At 37.2% G+C, this 21,959-nt stretch overlaps 1 protein-coding gene across 4 annotated transcripts in view; it reads right to left on the minus strand.

Annotated features, from left to right (window-relative positions):
• TLL1 (tolloid like 1) overlaps positions 1–21,959 on the minus strand; it is a 135,284-nt gene that overhangs the window by 44,237 nt on the left and 69,088 nt on the right. For all 4 annotated transcript variants that reach the window (XM_030492521.2, XM_030492520.2, XM_030492522.1 and 1 more), the window contains 4 exons: positions 13,252–13,430; positions 11,466–11,571; positions 8,685–8,809; positions 105–220 (listed from right to left, as the gene is read on the minus strand). In XM_030492521.2, coding sequence (XP_030348381.1) covers positions 105–220; positions 8,685–8,809; positions 11,466–11,571; positions 13,252–13,430 — 526 coding nt within the window. The remainder of the gene's footprint in view (positions 1–104; positions 221–8,684; positions 8,810–11,465; positions 11,572–13,251; positions 13,431–21,959) is intronic.

The following is a 21,959-nucleotide window of genomic DNA, read 5'->3' on the forward strand; positions in this document are numbered from 1 at the left end:
TTTCAATTATTATACAAGCTTTAAACTTACATGAAAAACTGAAGAAACTCAACATTTTATTTTGAAAATAGTATCTGTGTTTAGCTGAGGGAATGTTAAAGTACCTTCTCCCCTGGAGTCACCGAGATTCTCCATATGCAATGTGTGTAGGAAGGGTAACCATTTGGAAATCCTGGAGAAGAAAAGTTGCCTGTAGATTCCTGCAGTGTTTCTCCACAGGCTGAAAGAAACAAAATACAGTAAAAATATAAAATTGAATGTGCCTAACAGAGAAAAATGCATCTTTTGAATATCTACTCAGAATACATTTAACTCACTGCAGATGCAGAATAGAAAACAGACTAGTTATTTTATGATTTGTTCAAAATAATCATTTTAAGCCACTCTGACATTCATTCCATTTTACACAGGATGGTTTTATTCTATGAACTACTTCACTTGTGTTCTGTCTGCTGACATAACCAAAATTACAGCAGTCTTTAAAATGTTATTGCTGTCAATCAACTGCCAAATTATACATGTAACTTAACTCTGGTGAAAAAAAGTTTGCCACACCCTTAGGTACATCCTTTAAGAACTAAAACAAAAGTAAAACAAAGGCTGACACAGTATGATTGGCACCACATTGGAATTTCATCAGTGGTTTCACTTGCCCACATGAGACATTGATCTGACCTAAACTCATTCATTTACATTGGTATAGAAGACTAAACCCTATATTCGACAAAATCGCTTGCGACAGTGATTTGTAGACATACGAATAATAAAGTAAAGCAAAGCAAATGTAAAGTCCTAAAATACTAAAGGGCTTTTTATTCTTTATTATTGAAGCTTTTAGCACCCATATCTCACCTGTCAATCATGCTACTAGATGCTAGCAGACTGGTTAATAATTCCTCTTCACACTAAAATATAACATTGAAAGCTCCTGCCATTCTCCACGATTAAAACTGATTCTGGTAGAGTGTTGCACCTCAGTCAGTCATCTTTTTTGACCTTAATCAATTTAGTTTCACCCATCAATTTTGCAGGTGTGATATGAGAGATGTGAATTTGAGAGTATTATCCCATGACTGACAGTGCAATCAGATCTGCAGTGCTTTCAAATTACAGTGCTACCACTGCCAGCAGGTGAACTACTGTATCATCAAAATCTCAATGAATTATAAATGATCTGGAAAATCTTTAAATAAAAGGGTACAAAGGAAGAGATTGTTTATGACAAAGACAGACAACACAGCTGTAAAGGCTGTCTTGTTAAAATGAGTCTAAGATGTAACCTGACAACCACACCATAGGCATAATCTACATTTAAGGCATTAAATATGCTCTCTGACACTGAAATGGTTATTGTGATAAGGAGAGAAAAGATTGGTGTGGGCCCCCAAAAATTTAATAGCTAAAGTCACCATCACCGAGTCCTTTAGGAATGAAACAGAAAAGAAAAGAAAATTCTTTTCCTCCCCTCATTTAAAATATGTGGATTTAGCTTTTAAAAAAATGCAGGCAGACACAGCAAATGATACATACAAAAAGGGTATTCAGTGCTAAATAATTATTTCTGTACAAAGCCTTTTCAATGAAAAGGCTATATCCATAATTAACCACAATTTATTTTTAACGCAGTGATGAATGTAAACTTAAATAAATTGCAGAGTACTGTACTGGGTTACCCCAGCACTTGTGAACTGTATCTACACATATATAAAGCACTTTATATATGTGTAGAGTAAAAGTCAGTCTTTATTAAAGTTTTGAGTAGCAGTCTTGAACAGAAGTTGAGAAAAGCAGAACCAAAAGAGGAGATACTCTGTGCAGCAGATGCACACATGACTCAGGAGATCTGTGAGGATCCAAGTATTCCAACTCACCACTTTTGGAGCCCTCTCTTGTTCTTCCCCCCATGCATGGCTTCATTGAGACTACATAGCATCAATATACTCTCACTAGGCATACAACTGTAGTTCAAGCTTTAGTACACCTTCTGTGTGCTCTAGCTATAACTATTTCACCAACACTACAGTTACTAGGCAAGTCTTGAGCAGATGACATGATGAGAGATGGGGAATGATATTTGATCAATCTTTTCTGCTCATATTGCATTTTTTTCAATTCACTGTAACTTTGACTCACAAATATTGATTATGAAGTCATGCAATACACAAGGTGAAGTATGTAAGCAAAATGCCATCAAGTATGTGGGACATGAGATATCAGTTCAAATGCAGCCCTGCAATTACTAAGAGAGAGAAGGAAGACTGGCATAACCACCCCTTACTCTAGTAAAGTCCCTAGATTACGCCATTATAAAAATAAACACATCAATGAATTAGGTGTAACAGCACTACAGTTTTGAAAACATTTCAGAATTTCTTTCTTATACAGAGTACAGGATTATTTTCTCCAGAATATTAATAACACTCAATGCTCCATATACAGAAGTTGTATATAGCTTTAAAACTATGTATTTTAAGTTGTAAAAGGTGACACTGAACATTTTATTTTTCTAGGAATTATAGAATAAAACTACTTAATACAACAATTTATCTTATATCAGTATTAAATGCCTGGCAGAACTCTATCAAATAAAAATTTTCATAAATATAAATATATACATATAAAATTATGGGAAGCATACAAAAATGGTAATTGGGTAACTTCTACTAAGAATTAACACAATTAGAATTTGTAAATATGTTCGGGCTTTACATTTTCCACCATATTTATCATTTACTTTAAAATTCCTGGTTCCTCAAGGGAACTATAACAAGAACATCTTATATCAATCAACAGCTGAATTAATTATCTATGGGATCTGAGTTCCAGGTTGGCTTTCAGAGCCACTGTGGCAGGACAATTCTTGGACATTTCTTGTTTACAAGCACATTCCAATGCAATGGGTCAATGGTAGTTGAAACAGTTAAAATTCTATCACTAGAGATTATAAGTTTTTCTCAGTAATTAGACTGTGGCAACCACAGTCTTTGTGATTAGACTTATAAAAAAGTGTATTACAAACATTTTACCATCTGACAGTCCATTAGTAATGAAGTCCACTTTAGGAAAGAAATGTAGAAGGAAAATGAGTGGTAAGAACCACTTACTTAAATTTCCTAAGAACTAATCTCAGTATATTTCATGTCAGAAGAAATTAATTACAACTTCAATCTTATACACCTCTAACTTATGAAACATTTGTATATTTTTATTCCATTGTTGATCATTAACATTGCCAATATTTTCTCCGATGGTTTTTTCTCCCTTTCAAATGTCATGCCTTACATCAATTTTACTAGGCTAGACCACTTGCAAAAATGCCACTCTCTCCCGCACACATTCCAGTCAGAAAAACAATTTCCTATCTACTTTACAGCTTGAGACGGTTAGACTTCTGATAAGCTTTTCTTTGGTAAGGAAAGGGAAACTATTTCTGCTTCTCCTTCTAAGTATTAGCAATGGATGTAGGCAGCAGGTAAATTGCTTACACAAAGCAATTTTTACAGTGAATTCTGCTGTAGTGTTTAATTACACAGCCTGTGTATAATACCTCTTTGGGCTGGCCTATGCAAATGGCCAAGTTCCATTAAGGATTATAGTGAATTCTACAAACAACAAAGCCCAGATCCTCCAGGACACTTAGAGAACCAACTCTCATTCCTTTGTCCATAGCACTCGCAAATACATACTCTCATATACTGTTAATTTAAGCTTATCCCTTTCCAAAGAGAATTAAGAACTTTACTACTTTCTACTCAGACCCAAGTCTGTACAACTATACACATGGCATATAAATCTGCTACAAAGCCCTAAAAATGTCTGGTGCTGATAATGTACTTGTTAAAGAAAAAAAACCAAACCCAACACAGTTTACTACAACTCAGTGTCTTACTGCTGACTTGATTCCCTTTTATAGTTATATGGAAATGGTCTTAATCTAAAAACCTTAATCTTTAAACCTAAAACTTTAATAAAGACTGACTTTTAAAGGTGAACACTCTTTTCTAATCGAATAGAGATGGAAGCAATTTAAACCTTAGGAACAGCAATAACACCACACAAAAAAAGCCAGATAAAGTATTCTCCATCTGCTCTCTTCCACACAAACTATCATAGACCCTGGCAATTTTTAAATTTGCTGAACCTCTTCCATCCACCTTCTCTTCCTCTGAACAGCCCTCTCCTACCAGTGAGCCTCATTTCCTATCCACTCAGTTTCACTCTACCCACTTATTTCTAGTCCTCTCTGCCTAAGAGTATCCTGCTTCATCATAGAATGGTTAGGGTTGGAAGGGACCTTAAAGCTCATCTAGTTCCAACTCCCCTGACATGGGCAGGGATGCCTTCCACTAGACCAGGTTGCTCAAAACTCCATCCAACCTGGCCTTGAACAATTCCAGGGATGGGGCAGCTACAGCTTCTCTGGGCAACCTGCGCCAGTGCCTCACTTCTCTCACAATAACTTCCTCCTAACCTAAATCTACTCTCTTTCAGGTTAAAACCATACCCCCTTGTCCTGTCACTACACACTCTTGTAAAAAGCATCTCTCCAGGTTTCTTCTAGGCCCCCTTTAGGCACTGGAAGCTTTCTCTTCTTCAGAAGAACAAGCCCAGCTCTCTCAGCCTGTCTCCACAGTAGAGGTGCTCCAGCCCTCTGATCATCTTCATGGCCTCCTCTGGACTTGCTCGAGCAGGTCCACATCCCTCTTGTGTTGGGGGCCCCAGAGCTGGACACAGTGCTACAGTGGGGTCTTGCGAGAGCAGAGTAGAGGGGGACAATCACATGCCTTGACCTGCTGGTCACAATTCTTTTGATGCAGCCCAGTATACAACTGGCTTTCTGGGCTGTGAGCGCACACTGCTGGCTCACACTGAGCTTCGTCAACAACGCCCCCAAGTCCTTCTCCTCAGGGCTGCTCTGAATCCATTCTCCACCAGCCTCTATTTGAGCTTGGGATTGCCCTGGCACAGGTGCAGGACCTTACACTTGGTCTTGATGAACTCCATGTGGTTTGTGCTGGCCTACCTCTTGAGCCTGTCAAGGTCCCTCTGGATGGCATCCCTTCCCTCCAGCATGTTGACTGGACCACACAGCTTGGTCATTTCCCCTTATTCTCCTGCTCCTATAAAACTGCATATGAATTTAAATCAATTATAATTTCTATATAAAACTAGACATGTGTTGAAATTTTAGTAGTTACTCCAGAATAAAACATATTCTATTACTCCATTAGACAGTCTGAAAACCACTGTAATACACCCAGCCTTGAAGTTCAAGGTGTGTTCTCAAATGCCAAGAAAGTCAAAATTCAAAATCAGACTGGCAGAGGAAGGGCACTCAGCTTAGTTGCTTGCTTTCTCTTTATTAATCACTGTGTAACAATGCTACTCAGTATTAAAATGTAGCAGTCACATTTTTTCCTTTGACAAAATTCTAAGCAAAAGTCAAAACCAAACCAAAATTGCTTTTGCTAGTTTGTTGAGTCCTGGCACTCACTCAGCTGATGAAAAACAGGTTATCAAATCTCAAGCCTTGACTTCATCAAGCTCAAAACAGGGTTTTTTCAGTAACTAATCCCTTCCCTGAACAATGACCCTGAATATCCTGACTAGCTACAACAACCTGGAAGGCTCAGCTGCCTCACTGCTGTGAAGATCAGCTGTACCCTCCAGCAGCTCTGAGCTAAACTTCATGTTCACAGGCCCCAGAAAACGCATCCAGCTTCTTGGACCAGAAACTGCTTCCAGGAATAACGAGAACTCTGAACAAAACATGCACAATGCCGCAAAATCCTTTCTCAAAGAACCGCTGATCTCTGGAAAACTCAAGTTACTGTTTTCTGTATTTTCATCACATTACATTGTCCTGTGATTCAGAAATGACAGAGAACTGGTACAGTGCTGCATTTTTGATCTAGTGTGAGAACAATGCTGATAACACACCAATGTTTTAGTTGTTGCTAAGTAATGCTTACCCTGATCAAGGACTTTTCAGTCTCTCATGGTCTGCCAGGGAGGAGGGGCACAAGAAGCCAGGAGGAAGCAGAGACAGGACACCTGACCCAAACTAGCCAAACGGGTATTCCATACCACAGCACATCATACTCAGTATATAAACTGGGAGGAGTCACCCTGAAGCAACCAATCAGCACACAGGTCAGGCTAGGTACAGGTCAGCCGGTAGTGACCAATTGTACTGTGCATCACCTGGGTTTCTTGGGGTTTATCTCTCTCTCTCTTTCCTATTATTATTATATTTTACTTTATTTCAATTATTAATCTGTTCTTATCTCAACCCCTGATTTCTACCTTTTTCCAGTTCTCCTCCCCATCCACCAGGGGCAGAGGAGGTGAGGAGTAAGTGAGCAGCTGCATGTTACTTAGTTGCTGGCTGGTTTTAAACCACGACACACATTTAAGGCAACACAAATGAACACATGAAACAATGATGATATTACTAATGTTTGAAATATTCACTGTTGTTTTATCATAAGCAGGCATCGTGATTAACATCTTTTGTCTGAAATAGGAAATACAGCACACCTCCAAAAACAACACAGTGTCAGGGATTTTATTGCTATATACTACAATGATCACATGATTCTTTTCATAAAACCAAAAGCTTAATATCTAAATTTTCAATCTCATTATTATTCCCTGGAAATTTTATTATATCACAAATACTCTGCAACTTTCACAGAGTTGCTTTCTTTATTGGATGTTTAAGTTTGTGTCATGTTATTCAGTTATGCAGCTTCTATTCAAAATATTAACTGGAAAAAAAAAGCATGTTGAATAGTATACTATTTAAAATTCATAGCAAAACCTTTTTCTCTCTCTTAAAACTCACTTTATTTTATGGACTGGCTCATCTATGTAAGACTAGAAAACCAATGTTTTTTACCCCAATGTTTGCCAAAGCTAAGCGCCAGAAAAGGAGCATGATCCTGCAACCACCATTCATTTTTTTTTATCCTTCTGACCCATGTTGACCAGCACTGCAAAAAATAGCTTACTTTTAAAGTGCACACTAAAGCTGAACAACCATGGATTTACAACACTGTGAAACTAGATTTCAACAAGACTTTCAAGACATTGAAATAAATAACAACTCATCATCACACATTTTAATGAATTATATGAAAAGGAAATTTTCTCTGAACAACTTTTGAACATTAGCTCAAAATGCATACCTCATCTTTTTCAGTCAACTGAAAGTGCATGTTAGAGTATTACATATGCACTAAACAGCCTAGGCTGTTTTTCTTTTCCTATCTTAAGTCAACGTGATCATGAGATACTAGTGACTTTCAGTTTTAATTCTATAGAATATTTTTGTCTCCAAAATTTGTCTTTTATCAAAATATATATATCTCTGTGTTTATGAAATTGTTGTTCTCTGTATATTCTTAATAGAAATCATGCTGCCAAGAAGAATGACATCATTCAAGTACTTCCTGTACCAAAAGGAAAGACCAATAATTATTCCAAAAGGAACAACTGTTAAAATAAAATATATTAAAGTGTTTTCTCCTCTGGCAGGCCCAGAAGCACTGTGCATGTTCTCAGTATATATAGATTATGATTCAGTGTACTTACAGCACAAAGGAAAAGCATATTTCAGCTGTACAGTGTACATCAAATGCACATCAGATGCCCCAGATCTTCAGCAGATCCACTGCTGCTGATACAAATTTGAAGCAGCTCCATCACTTCAGTCCTGATCCCTCTTTTTAGTCCTTCTGTATTGATCAGGTGGTAAAGAGTAGCCATGCATGTGACTTAAAACAGTTACTGAGAATTCATCAATTCCGATCAGGAGCAGGAGGGCTGTAACCTATGTGGCACAGAGCTCATAAGTCTAGCCTCCCATAAGGACCTTGCTGGCAAATTCTGACTGATAGATGGCACTTCTGAACTGCTTTGGTTGACACCAAATGTTAAAACTGGTATCAGCCATAAGTAGAGCAAGGAAAGTAAAACCTTTTGCATTGACAATCCCACCCCTCTGCCAACACTTAACAAAGAACTAGCACTACAGAAGAACAGGAAGCACAGGGTTGACTCCAGGTTACTTCAAGCTTGCCACTGATGTCTCTGAGACAAACGGTAACTCTACACCAACACTGTTTTGAGATGAAACATTAATATGCATTGAAATTATAGGATACCAGAATTACACAGAAAATCTTCAAATACTAAATGTATCTGTTAAGACTGTAGTAATTTTGTAACGATATTAACCAGATTATCCATAAAAGACCTTACAACTTCGTTGTCCTGGCTTGTTATTTGTCAAATTTTCAAAAAATGTGTTCAGATCTGATTGCAATAATTTATTTTACTTCACCTACACTCTACTTGAATTCAAATAAGGACCCCAGTCAATATGCAATCTGGAAGTGACATTAAACTTTTTTTTTCCTAATCATTGAACAGCTAAGGAAAATAAAAACTGAAATGTCATGGAACTAAGTGTTGTTTCATACAGTTTATCTGTTCTTAGTGTTTTGTATTCCAGAGACCTTATCTGTAATACTTTTTTATGATTCGGTTCTTGAACTGCCTACATCAGTTGTCAACATGGAAACAGACTACTGAGCAGCTGATTCAAAAAATTTATCGTTCCTCTTGGACAAGTCAAACAGTTGCTAGTATGTGGGTTTTGTTTGTTTGTGGTGCAATACCTGGACATCTATACAGCTTTCTTGCCTGTGCAATATCTCCTTTACTTAGACGAGTACGCTGGCCAATGGCAGGTCGTATACCATTATCATCACGGGAAGGGAGAATGGTATCCAGAAACATGCCCCTAAAAAAAATAAAAATAAAAATAGACCCCAAAACCCCCTATCAGGTTTCCATCATAAAACTGAGTTTTATGAATGTATAATGCTTTTTTGCAAATCTAGAATTTACATCTGGCATAAATAAGAGGGTAAAATGCAGAACTTTAAATACAGAAAACATGTCATAAAAACTCCCCAGGCTGGCAAATTTTATGCAAACTTATCAAGAAAGAATCTTCTTTCAGTACATAACTAACATATCAGCTTTTATATTTCTGTTAGACAACAGGAGGGAAATCTCTTACTACTGTTAAGACTGGACATTAGCAAAATTTTTTGCAATGAGAGCAATAAGCCATTGGAATAATCTCCCCAGGGAAGTGGTGGATTCTCCAACATTGGGCACTTTTAAGATCTGGCTGGACAGGGTGCTGGGACCTCTAGTCATGCATTGCCTAGAAAGATTGGACAAGATATCCTTGAGGTCCCTTCCAACCTGGTATTCTATGATTTTGTGCTTGAAGACTACACAAGAAAAAAGCACTGCTGTTAAGCTCTCACTATATTGAAAAAAATTAATTATAAAATTATATAAAAATACATACATTAGGCCCTATCACAGAATTCTTAATCACGGAGTTATTGTTTCTTACAAAGTTTTAAGGGAAGCCTTCAAGTCTGAATTACGCATGTAAGAGCAAAAGCTGGGGACACTTGCCAGTCATTCTTCTGATCAAGGACTCTAGTTTCTCATGCAGTGCCAGTGAGAAGGGACACAAGAAGCCATGAGGGAGCAGAGCCAGGGCAGTTGACCTGAAGTAGCCAAAGGGATATTCCATAGCACAGAACAACATGCCCAGGGCAAGTTGACTGGGAAGGGTCAATTCCCCTTAGGGATGGGCTGGGCATCGATCAGTGTCTGGTGCGCAATTTCATTGTGCAGTGCTCATTTTTCTTGGGGTTTATTCCTCTCTTTTTCCTATTATTATTGTTATTGCTGCTATTATTATTATATTTCACTTTATTTGAATTATTAAACTGCTCTTATCTCAACCTGATGGTTTTACTTTCTTCTGATTCTCCTCCGCATCTCATGCGGAAAGGAAGAGTTGAGAAAATGGCAGCCTGCTATTGCCAACTGGGCTTAAACCACTACACCACTGATTTTTAGTACAACCTGAAACTGATGCTATTCATCCTTAAAAAAAAACAACCCAACAAACAATCGTCTCTTAAATGACTTAGCACTTGGATAAGGGAATAATCTGTTACACTTTTAATACAGCATGAACAACATCACTGTGCATGACTAGAACTTTATGATGTTTTGTGAGTTCTACTACTTATCTGAGTGAGTAAAGTCTAACAAACAGTTGGCAACATGCCACAGTGAGCATGACTTACGCGTTCAAGATAAATTGGTGCAAATCAATATGTGACCTCAAGGGTTTGCTGGTTGTTTTTAAACAGTATGAAGTAACAACCTCCTGTACCTTGGGGCAGGGCATGCCTACTCATGGCACTATCAGTTTTTGCCAGCTTGGAAAGTAAGTGGTGAGATCAGGGCCCACAAACTAAATTATCTTGATGTTGCCATTGCCCTAGGACTCCGGGGGGTTCCAGCTTGTTAAATTACTCAATTTTATATAGGTTAGTATAATCTCTTCCTTAAGGTAATGGTATCTGTAACTGGATTAAGCAATGAGACTAATATCTACTTCGTGTGGCTCATTCCCATGCTCTTCAAGGGGTGAATTATGTATATGTTGAATACATACTTCAGTAAGATTTTCACTTTTTTTTTTTTTTTAATAATATAATTTATATTGAGGAGAACAAGCTCAAGGTATTTGCAAAGGCTGATGAGGTTTCTGGTGGTCTTCAGTTTATTTCAGAGTCTTAGATTGTCTAGTATTTTTTTCTTAAAATGCATAAATTGGACCAAAAAAAAAGCTAAGGACATAACTTTAAAACTAGCAATTTTTGTTGGTTTTGGTGTCTTTTGGTTTTTTGTTTTTATTTTTTTTCTTTTTGGTTTCTTTTCATTTACATTACTCTGGTATTTTTAGAAAGTAATTAGCTGAACTGCAACTTGGTATGAAATATAATGGGAGACCAGGTGAAAGACTCCTCCTTCACTTCTCTAGAGTAGGGCTAGCCTATGGGAACAGCTCATTCTACAGTTCCCATAACCATGCAGTTTCAGAGCAAGTCCCATGTGAGTTACTATGGAACTGGGAATGGATCAGCCTGCAACAGGCCAGACTGAAACCAGCAGAACTCTTTATTATATGGTTTGGATGACAGTAATAATCTGTACAAAAAAAAGAAAAGAAATTCTCAACCATTTCACTCATTTAGTTTTCTAAATCCAAATTTTTATGGAGACAATAAGAAAATATTACATGAAATGATGTTTTCAGTCTATCTTGTCTTAAAATCTGAAAAACTGAAGCAAGATCAAAAGGCTGCTTTGAAACCGAACAGAAACAAAATGTGTTTAAATATATAATTAAATTATTCTGACTTAAAATAAACAGGCTGTCCTTTGACTGCTGTAAGAATACTATATCACAAGGGATATTTTAAGCAATTTCAGAATACTTAAAAAGCATAGCTCTTAGCATTCACAGAGAGGAAGAGAATTAAAAGTCAAAAGGTATAACCTGAGACTCCAACCTTGAGAAGGTGTTCCTGGCATAGTGCATTATGCTGTCAAAGTCATATGGTTCCCCAAGGGAGTTCACCTCTCCAGGCTCCATCTTCAAGAAGTTGTATTCTTGACCTACAAATGATTGATAATTAAAAGTTTCTTTACCATCCTCTTTTTGTGAAGATAAAAAACAAAGATCCTAATCTAATCACTCACTGACGTTCATAAATCTTACCCATTTGGGAGTAACTGTGTGATTTTATTAGCCAAGAGGACAGACCTGTCTTCTGAAAGAGACATCAAATTCCCATATTTGGCATTTAGAAAGACTATTATTTTCATTCACCTAACCCATGTAAAGGCCCAACACATTACGTTGTGCTTCATGTAGAATCCCTAAAATTTGCTAACTTTGTTCTTAATTCCAGAAAGAAATCTTTTTGACAGCAGAATCTGGGAGAATCCTCTTCATTGTAGACTTATTAGACTGGATATTAAATTAAAGAGACTTTGCTACAGCAAAGGCCACTCTCTGAGCCCCCATATAATATAAACACTACAAAGTCATATTTTCAAGAGCTGTTGCAATTTAACAAAAGCAGAACATAAGAATTATACTTAGTTCATAATTCCAGACCAGAAAATCTTTGTCCTAATCAGTGTAGTAAGAAACACAAAGAACCCTTTACTCCAATTCATATTCCCATTTGTGTAATGTAAAAAACCTGTGGCATTATTAACCAACATAATTTGCATAACAACAGAATCCAAATGACTTGGTGGTCAGGACTTCCTGATCCCATTTAGTGATCCTCAAGCTCATGCCACACCACAAAAAGTGGTTTAAGCCAGAAACTAGAGAGACAACTGAAATGAGAGATCAGGAGGCTGAGTATGGCACTCCAGCTGATCTTCCCCACCACAGAAAAAGCATAGGGGAGGAGCACTTATGGCATCTACACAAGTCAATGACACATAGAGCACAAAAGGAAGGCTTGAATGCACATGCCCTTTCAGGGCAAATACTCCAGGCTATCACTGGGCAATTTCTGATTTCACCCCTTCTTGAGCAGAGAATTTTCGTAAGTCAAAAAAAGTATTTCACAAAGACCGTGCACATTTATGAACATTGAAAATGAAACATGCTTAGTTCCTTCCAATCTTGCCCACACAACACAAGTGTGGGCACAACAGCTAGACTGACAAAGAGGTGACAGCCACACTTTAAAGTTCTCAGGTTCCTCAGATGCTTTATCTCAACACCACCAAAGCCACTGGGTAAAGCTGCAAGCTCTACAGGCAATAAGTAACGAAGAAACTGTGGGAACAGCACCCATCTTTGTCACAGATTCAAAGTCCTCAGCTTACCTTTCAGGTGTAAACCTCTTGGGCAGCTAAAAAGCTATTGACATGTTTCTACTTATCATTCACTAAAGACTACAAAACAAAAGCCTTTTTCTGAAGCACAGAAACACAACTTTTAAAGGGCTTTAAGAGCAATGGCTTCCTTCAAAGTTTTGAGCATGATTACTATTTCTCTTCTTGTAGCCAACACTATTTAATGGCTTGCTACTTGGCCAGATCATTAGAAAAGACTGTATTTTAGTTGCAGTATTGCATTTATTAATCAGCTTGAGAACAGTCTAGCTAAGAGGAATAAGCAGGTGTAAACGCTCATTTCTGCTGTTCAGTTAATTTCTGCTATTCAGCATTCAGATTTAAACGAGTTGAGCAGATGAAGGAAACACCAAAAACAAACAGGTTTGGTTGGGGTTTTATTCCCCCAAAAAAATATTTATCAGAATATCTCACCAGGCTGGATATTTTCTCTAATGATGGTGACATGGTCATCACGGTCTGGTCGTGTATGTTCGTGCCAAAAACCTATCACATGACCCAACTCATGGACAACTATACCAAATTTATCACAATTCTTGCCAATAGATATAGCCTGAGGGCCATTTCCCCTTCGACCCACATAAGAACAGCACCTGTAATTAAAACACAAACACAGATGACAGTTTTCGTGCATCTACAAACCCTATAGGAAATTTTTAAAACATGAGAAAATATTATATTTAAAAAATCAGCATGCAGAGGGAAGCTGAAAGAATAAATAAAGACAAGGTTTCTTCTGTGCCATACTTTATGTCTTGACAGCACTCACCAGACTCTTGGTCACTCAGGTCTGATAAATTTGCTTTATTTTGAACTGAAAAGTCACCCTACTTCATTAGTTCCATCTATAAAGGGTGTAGAAATGATGCAAGTAGTCCTTTCAAATATTAAATTTGCATACAGTTGAAAATACAGATGGAAGATATGCTGAATGAGATGTAGAATACTGTGATGACACTGTGCAAACCCTTTCCATTTCTTTTTGTTTCTCTAACTATGGCTGATGTACAATATCTTTTGCAACAACAATATATTATGAGATTGAATGCTCTGGATATATGCAAACCATTTTTTGACCCCACTCCTGTTTTCTTGTAATAGGAACCTCAGTTCCAGAAAGTCATATTTGCACAAGAAAAAAAACCCAATACAAACAACCCCAAAAACCCCTGCTTCACAAATGCTCTCATGTTTCATTCCTGTTCCACTGTACTTCCATGATTCCAATGTAAACTTATGGAACAGAGATGCCCTTTTCAGCATTCACACTGTCAGCATTTATCTGAGATGTCTGCTTTTTTGGTTAGGAAAAAAATGTCTGCTGACTACGCCAGCAAAAGGAGAGAAAGGAGAGTAAAGCATATCCTGCCAAAATGGAAGACAATTTCAGGTTTTGTAGGCTGATTCTTTGTCACCTCTGAAGATCTTAAATATTTCAAGACTTCATTATATTCCCTAGTAAAAGCTTGATTTCCCATATCTGCTCTGTAAATTCTGCAGTCTGTCAGGTGGAATGGAATTGTACTGAGAAGATTACCTCCTCCTTCTTCCCCTTCAAAAAACAAACAAAACAACCAAACCAAAACAATATAAACCCCCACGTTTTCTGATGCAACACTTACGCAGCAGAATATATTTGGTTCTTGAGGAGGTCTATGCTAGTGTGGAAAATGATCCCATCCTCCATATGCCTCTGTGGGCAATAAAAGAAGAGCAGCTACGGGAACAATACTGACAGCAGATGAAATTCTACAGCCATCATTTGCCTACTTTTCAGGTTTTGTGGTGGCAAAGAGACTTTTCACTTTGGTGCGTCTGTCTTGGTTGGTCTCCTTCATTGATTTTTGTTCGTGTCTAATACAACTAAAGTTTTAAAATATGACTATTAGAGAAGTACAGCCATGGAATTTCAGTTCACAATTCCTGTTCTTAGTAAAGGATATACTGGCTTTGCACTAATGGTTAAAATCAAGGATAGATACACCAAAAAATGATAGTAATATCTTAAAATTATAAAGGCGACACAAGTTACTTTATAGAAGCAGATATTACTGCAGTCTAGGAGGGTTGTATCACGCATTTTGAAGCTTGAAAATACTGTTCAGAAAAATTACTGTTCACATGATAACCAGTCCTTGCTCTTTCAATTGCTTGTCAAGTATTCCTACCCTCAAAATCAGTTAACTCTTAGTGCTTTAGTTAGTTCCAAGGATAGGTATGAATCACCTTTTTAGGTCAAAGCATTGAATTAGGCTCAGTGCTTCAGCTAGAGCTGTGCAATATCATGTTTAATTAATTTCTGAAGGTGTCTTCCCTTGATAGCTCTCTTCAAGGCAAGTAAATAAAAACAATGGCAATTTAGATTCCCTGTTGTAACTCTGTGCTATTGTCAATGTTGCAGGTTTAAGTACTACTGTTCCACAACACAGTAAAAGAAAACAAAGAACACCTGTGTATTGCTCTGTGTATTTCCCTCACTCTATATAGACAGTATGAACACAAAATTACTATTTACAGTATTTATGATATAGAAATATTATTGTGAACACTGATATAAATAATAGTAATGGGAAAAAATACCTTAAGATGTGCCCTAAAATACAGCATAGGTGATGTAAAGAAGCAACAGATAGCAGAAATAAGATTAAAATAAAAATTTAGAACAGTTACACCATTTTATCTCATGATTCCACAGTGGATTTCACCTTTGTACCTGACACGCTTACATGGTCTTGCTTGATATAATTTCAGACTGCATGTTTGCAGAATAAATATTATGACTACAGGTGAATATGTAAACATAATTCAAGCACTACAGATATTTTCAAGATCAATTTTACCTGGGTTTTTATCTTCCAGTAGTCATTCAACTATTTGAATACGTGTCTATCGTGCAATAAGAAACTACCATAGTTCATATACCCTCTTAGTCATTCATGCTCACCCTGGTGAGAAAATTGTTTGGAATCTTAAGAAGGTTTGGAGTGTTTTGTTGTTTTTTTAAACCCTCTTGCACGGTGTTATTTACTGTCCCATCCATTTAGAGAGGGAATGCTGGAGTATACACTTTGAGCCAAAGGTGGTAGAATTTTCAGTAACTCTTCACTCTCAGAAAAGTTCATTTATTTAAAAACCCATTAAAGATCTCCTATCATAGAATCATAGAATCATAGAATCGTAAGGGTTGGAAAGGACCTTAAGATCATCTAGTTCCAACCCCCCTGCCATGGGCAGGGACACCTTGCCCTAAACCATGTGGCTCAAGGCTCTGTCCAACCTGGCCTTGAACACCGCCAGGGATGGAGCATCCACAACCTCCCTGGGCAACCCATTCCAGTGCTTCACCACCCTCACTGTAAAGAACTTCTTCCTTATATCTAATCTAAACTTCCTCTGTTTAAGTTTGAACCCATTACCCCTTGTCCTACCACTACAGTCCCTAAGGAAGAGTCCCTCCCCAGCATCCTTATAGACCCCCTTCAGATACTGGAAGGCTGCTATGAGGTCACCACGCAGCCTTCTCTTCTCCAGGCTGAACAGCCCCAACTTTCTCAGCCTGTCTTCATATGGGAGGTGCTCCAGCCCTCTTATCATCCTCGTGGCCCTCCTCTGGACTCGCTCCAACAGCTCCATGTCCTTTTTATGTTGAGGACACCAGAACTGTACGCAGTACTCCAAGTGGGGTCTCACAAGAGCAGAGTAGAGGGGCAGGATCACCTCCTTCGACCTGCTGGTCACGCTTCTTTTGATGCAGCCCAGGATACGGTTGGCTTTCTGGGCTGCGAGCGCGCACTGCTGGCTCATGTTAAGCTTCTCGTCAACCAACACCCCCAAGTCCTTTTCTGCAGTATAGAATTCCCAATTCACTGTCACAGGCATTATGTACACTGAATAAGTTTGTCACAGTTCCTAGGTCCCAGACTTCAAATCTTTTAGAAAACAGTTTCTTATCTTTGAGCACTCTGAAGTAAGGAGGATGTGGCATTTGCATTGGCAGTCTACAGGAAACCATGGTAGAAAATATAAGAATCAATCAAATTAAGTAATCCACATTCTGTGAAAGCATGTCACCATTCCGATATTAGAGTTCCATTTAGCCTATCATCTGGTCCCCTCCACCCAACATCTGCAAACCTGATAAGAGCATGTGCCGTCACTTCTTTGTGGGTCATCGATAAAGATGTTAAAAAGGACAGGTCCCAGGATAGGCCTTTGTGATACTGCACTTTCAGTCACAGTGTGTTTTAATCACAACCCTCCAAGACCAACCACACATCCAATTTTAATTTATCTAGTTTTCTTTTCATCTATAGTCCTGCAAAATACACCTTGGGGATAACTTCAAAACCTTTATGATCTGAATACAACACATGATGGCAGTGCAAGAAAGATTGATAAGAATAAAGTTAGGATAACCACGCAATATTATGAAAAGGCAGAACAAACCCTTTAGTTTAAAAGAGTTTAAACACATCTGCTCAGTCTTCAAGTCTACCACTGTGTGGAAACTATAAAGAAATATTGCAACGCAGAACTAAAGAATGTTAATCATTATTTATAGCTTAAATCAAATCAATATGTTATTAAGACTTTATAGTCAATAACATAAGCTTGTTAAAACTCTTGAAATTGTATTATATATTCTACAACCTCCAGTCTTAATAACCTATTATATGTCGTATATATAACATACATACAACATATGTATAACATATTGTATAAGCTTCAACTTTATCCTAGCTGAAATCCAGACAGCTAACAAAGACATATTTGGTGGCTTAAAAATTCCATAGATTGTCAATATAATTTGTGCACAGTGATACTTCGGAGACAACTAGAGAAAAAGGAAAAAGTGAAAAAAATAGTACCCTCTGTGATGTCTCCAGCTCTGCTTTTATTGATACTATTCACAGCAAAGGAAAAAGAAAAAAAAAGCAAGATTTTAACTACAGTCTCTCTCTTTCTGTCCTTTTTACTTCATTTGGACCAAAAGAGGATTTAACCTTTTAACACTGTGCCCTGTATCTCAGAAAAGGTCAGGCAATAGCTATGCAATAGTAGCAGAACAACAAAATGGCTAGTATAACACATTAAGTTCTGAAGACAATTTGGTTTTATAAGAAAACATGGTAAGTAAATAATTAATTAACCAGTTTAACAGACACAATTAACAATATCAAAAAGTTGTTTGTTTACTCAAAAAATGATTATGATCATCTCTGAAAGCTTTTAGTGGTTTTTCATAAATCAGATAGATTTTTAGGTGTTTACAAAAATAATTCGACATTTTACTATTAAAGTCATGAAAATACAAAAAGAAGTTGAGCATTCCACTGACATATTCGAAAGATGTCTTCTTTTCAGAAAAAAAAAATTAAATGCAATCTTTTACATAGCATTTCCCTAGGTTGTCTAACACTAAACACCTAAACCCCAACACATTCAGAATTATTTTGTTTAATACTGGCCTGCTCCTAAAAACAAGCAGCTAGATGAGTATGGTAATTCCCTTACACTGGTTACTTACAAGTTTTGAAGTACTTCCCAGCAATTATAAACAAATTCATTGAGTATTTCTTTCCTTGCCGAAGAAAATCAGCATTAACACAAAGACTTAAAATAGCAGCAGTGCACACTCATAGAGAGTCATTAGGATTTGCTAGGGTGAGCGTCATGTCAAGCACACCAGATTCATTCAATTAAGCTACAAGATTCTGATCACTTCCACAACTGCACCCAGCCAAAATGTAAACACTAAAATTAATACATCTATGATATAAATTATTTCTCAATATCACGGGTTTGACCCCAGGTGTGTTTGGCAAAAGACCAAGACGAGTCTGTGCTGTATGAGCACCTGTTTTCCCTTTAAATTGAGTCAACTGGCAGCTTTTAAAGCTCCTCATCTCTTTAATCTTTATTGCACCAGACAGCCGTTGGAGACAGCAACTATTTATGAATCTCTAATTCCACTTTATCAGTCTAGCTGATCAATGATGGCAAGCAAAGAGAAAAAATGACAGAAAATGGAATGACTGGAACAATACACTCATTCTTTTAAGTAATACTATTTCACAGCTACTGTCAAAAATACTCTTAAATTAATATGAAAAAAGAAAGAAATGGATAGAGTCAACACTGCACTTTTTTTAATAGCTGTACTCTTCAGAATGTAATAATATAAAAATCCTTGTACATCATAAGATCAGCTTTCAATGGCACTAACTGTATGAAGCTGTGGATGAAAAACTGTAGAATTTCATAAACTTGTTAGGATTGCATATCATCACCTACATGTTACACAATGCAAGAAAAAGTAGTTCATAAAATTCATTTAAAAAAATCTCACTGAAGATGCAAAGGTTTTTTCTTGGTGCAAAACCACCTCAGTCACAAGTATAACTCATCCTGTACAAAGGAGATATTGGCTATAACCTGGCTTGATGAATTTGCTTATTTTTCAGGGATCAATACAATCATGGTTACTAAAAGTCAAGATTCACTCCTCCAAGAAAACCTGTTGTGTTGGCAGAAGCAGCTACTGCTTCTTCACTTACTCGATGGGGATGACTACCTCAATATTATATAAAGAACAGCCAACTGAATCCATTCCTCAGTCAACAGCTGCCTATCCTAGTGTATTAACATAAATCACCACTCACTGAGTGTATGTTAATGCACTGGGTTTTAGACTGGCAACTGATTACCTGCACCTTGGTCACACCCATCCTGCAGGCCATGCCACCACCAGCAGAGAAGCTGTGTCAACTCTTGTGGGCAGGAAGAGTGCCAGCTGCTTGAGTTAATCACCACCTGAGAATATGAGTCAGCCCAACTGTATTTAGCACAACTGAATTTCTTCTCATTCCATAAAAGTGATTGAGCACCTTTATAACATGTAATCCTTCTTAAAGCTAAAGAATGCTGCAAAAGTGTACCTCGGGCAACGAATTTGCCTTTTTCACCAACTTGAAAAACTTGCCTGTAATGTCTATTTAATATACCACTAAGTTCAAAAAAGCATTAAAAGATTCAGAAGCTGTTCAGTCTACAATGTTTGGGGAAGCACATGACAGAGATTTGATTTTTCTGTATCTCAGACAGCTTTGTCAAACACCCATATGAGAGGATACAATAGTGATTGTAATAAGTCATCTAAAGTTTGTCATAAAAAGTACTCAAGACTTCAGTACTTAAGAAAACAAAAATTGACACAAAGTCAGATCAAAAGCATGCTGAGATGCCAGTACAATATGACTAATTGCTCTTTTTTTGTTTGACTGTATAAAAAAAGAAGCTTGATCTTGTACTCAGTAATATTTATTAAGACTAGAGATCATCCCAGTTTGCTGACCTCTTTTTGGCTTTGCAGACAGATGTATATTGACATTGTCTTCAGACACTTCCTATCTGATAGCAAGAAACATAAGGATAGAGAAGCCGTAGTGGACAAAAAGTGTTTTGAACCTGTTCACAGATCAGTTTTATTTGCCCTAATCAACTAGCTGCATAAATATTCTCTGTAATAGATATTAATGCCAATGTACACTGCTTTGGTAGAAGAATCATAAACATTATATTATATTCTTATTCTCACATCTGCAGCTAATGGTACAAATGACTATGAGTAATTACGAAATTTCAAACTACCAAGTGTTTCAGCTGTACTAAGAAACAATATTTCAATAATTAACTATTCTCAAAATCAGGTTAAATAAACAAGACATATTGACAAATAATTATAGATTAAGACAGCAACAAATGAAATTATTCTGATGGGAAAGAGGGATCCAGCTGTAAAGCTTTAGGCGGTTTTCCACACAAGCTTCCCATAAGCAAACTAGAGAACCCTGATATAAAGGGGAGGTTATAAAGATGGCTGGAATATTATATGAAGTGAAGACAGAGAAGATGTTCTTTAAACTTGCACTGTGAAAAAATACCATGAAGACAAGCCTGGAACTGATAGTAACTTTAATAGATAAGAGATCTGAAAAGGGAAGTACAGAATTATTTGGTGTCCTGAGATGGCATGGCACACGATGGAACCAGTGGTTGATTATCAGTGCTGTGGAAAGAATTCTGGCTTTTCTCATTGAAGAATTTGGAGTCATATCCCAATAGACCACAAGTCAAATGTGGCAGCTGTTGAGAAATAGGGATGCACCATGCTTAGGTACCCAAGTGGAAAGAGAGACTACAGGATCTATGAATTAGCTCTAGCACTGGCTTAGCAGAAGTAGTGGTTCATCTGGACAAACGTGTCCTAGTTTTAGGTCCTTGATTTCAAGAAAGATATAGACTAGCTGAAAAGAATTGCAAAGAGAATAACAATGTGATCAAAGGCCTAGAAAACACAACTTACCAGGAAAGATTAAATTAATTAGGTGTTTTCTATCCTAAAAGAAAGTGGAACTGAGGTTGGACATAATAACAGTCTCAAAGTATATAATAGATACCTTCGAAAAAGAAAGAGGAATATTTTATTTTCTATGGCGATGGTGAGCAGGAAAAAAAAGTTAAAACTGCTGCAAGAAATATCTGGTTTAGCTATGAGCAAAAATTCTGCCCCTGACTTCCTACATTTCTTATTTTAAGGATACTGAAGCAATATATTTCCTAGCAAGCCGTAAAGTATTCATTTTTGCAGGTTTTTAGAAACAAATTAGACAAGCATGTATCAGCAATGACTTAGGTATAGCTGTTTGTCTTAAGAATAAGTTAGACACTTTTCTGATATCCCTTTGCAGTTCCATGTGACTATTATAATCAAAACATCTCTCATTCATTTCTGATATATGAACTTTCATTATATTTCAAATATGCTTTTTTCATCACTGCCCTTCTGGGATGAGCTTCCCATGAACTGCTGCAAGAACTAATGCATTACGCTCCTTCAAATTATCCTTAATGTTTCAAAGGCTCAATCACACTTCACTTGCTAGTGTGCTAATGCTGTTATCTGAGACATTTGCAGATATTGCCACCTGAATTTCTACATGTATGACTGCATCCACTTTCCGTTTCATTAAATGTGTTATGTTTTGACTGTGTGCTCTTTGGGGCAAGGTTTATAATTTAGTTTTTAATTTGAACGGTGCTAAGTACAATAAAGTCTCCCT

Source organism: Strigops habroptila, chromosome 7, assembly GCF_004027225.2.
Source record: "Strigops habroptila isolate Jane chromosome 7, bStrHab1.2.pri, whole genome shotgun sequence".
Taxonomy (NCBI): domain Eukaryota; kingdom Metazoa; phylum Chordata; class Aves; order Psittaciformes; family Psittacidae; genus Strigops; species Strigops habroptila.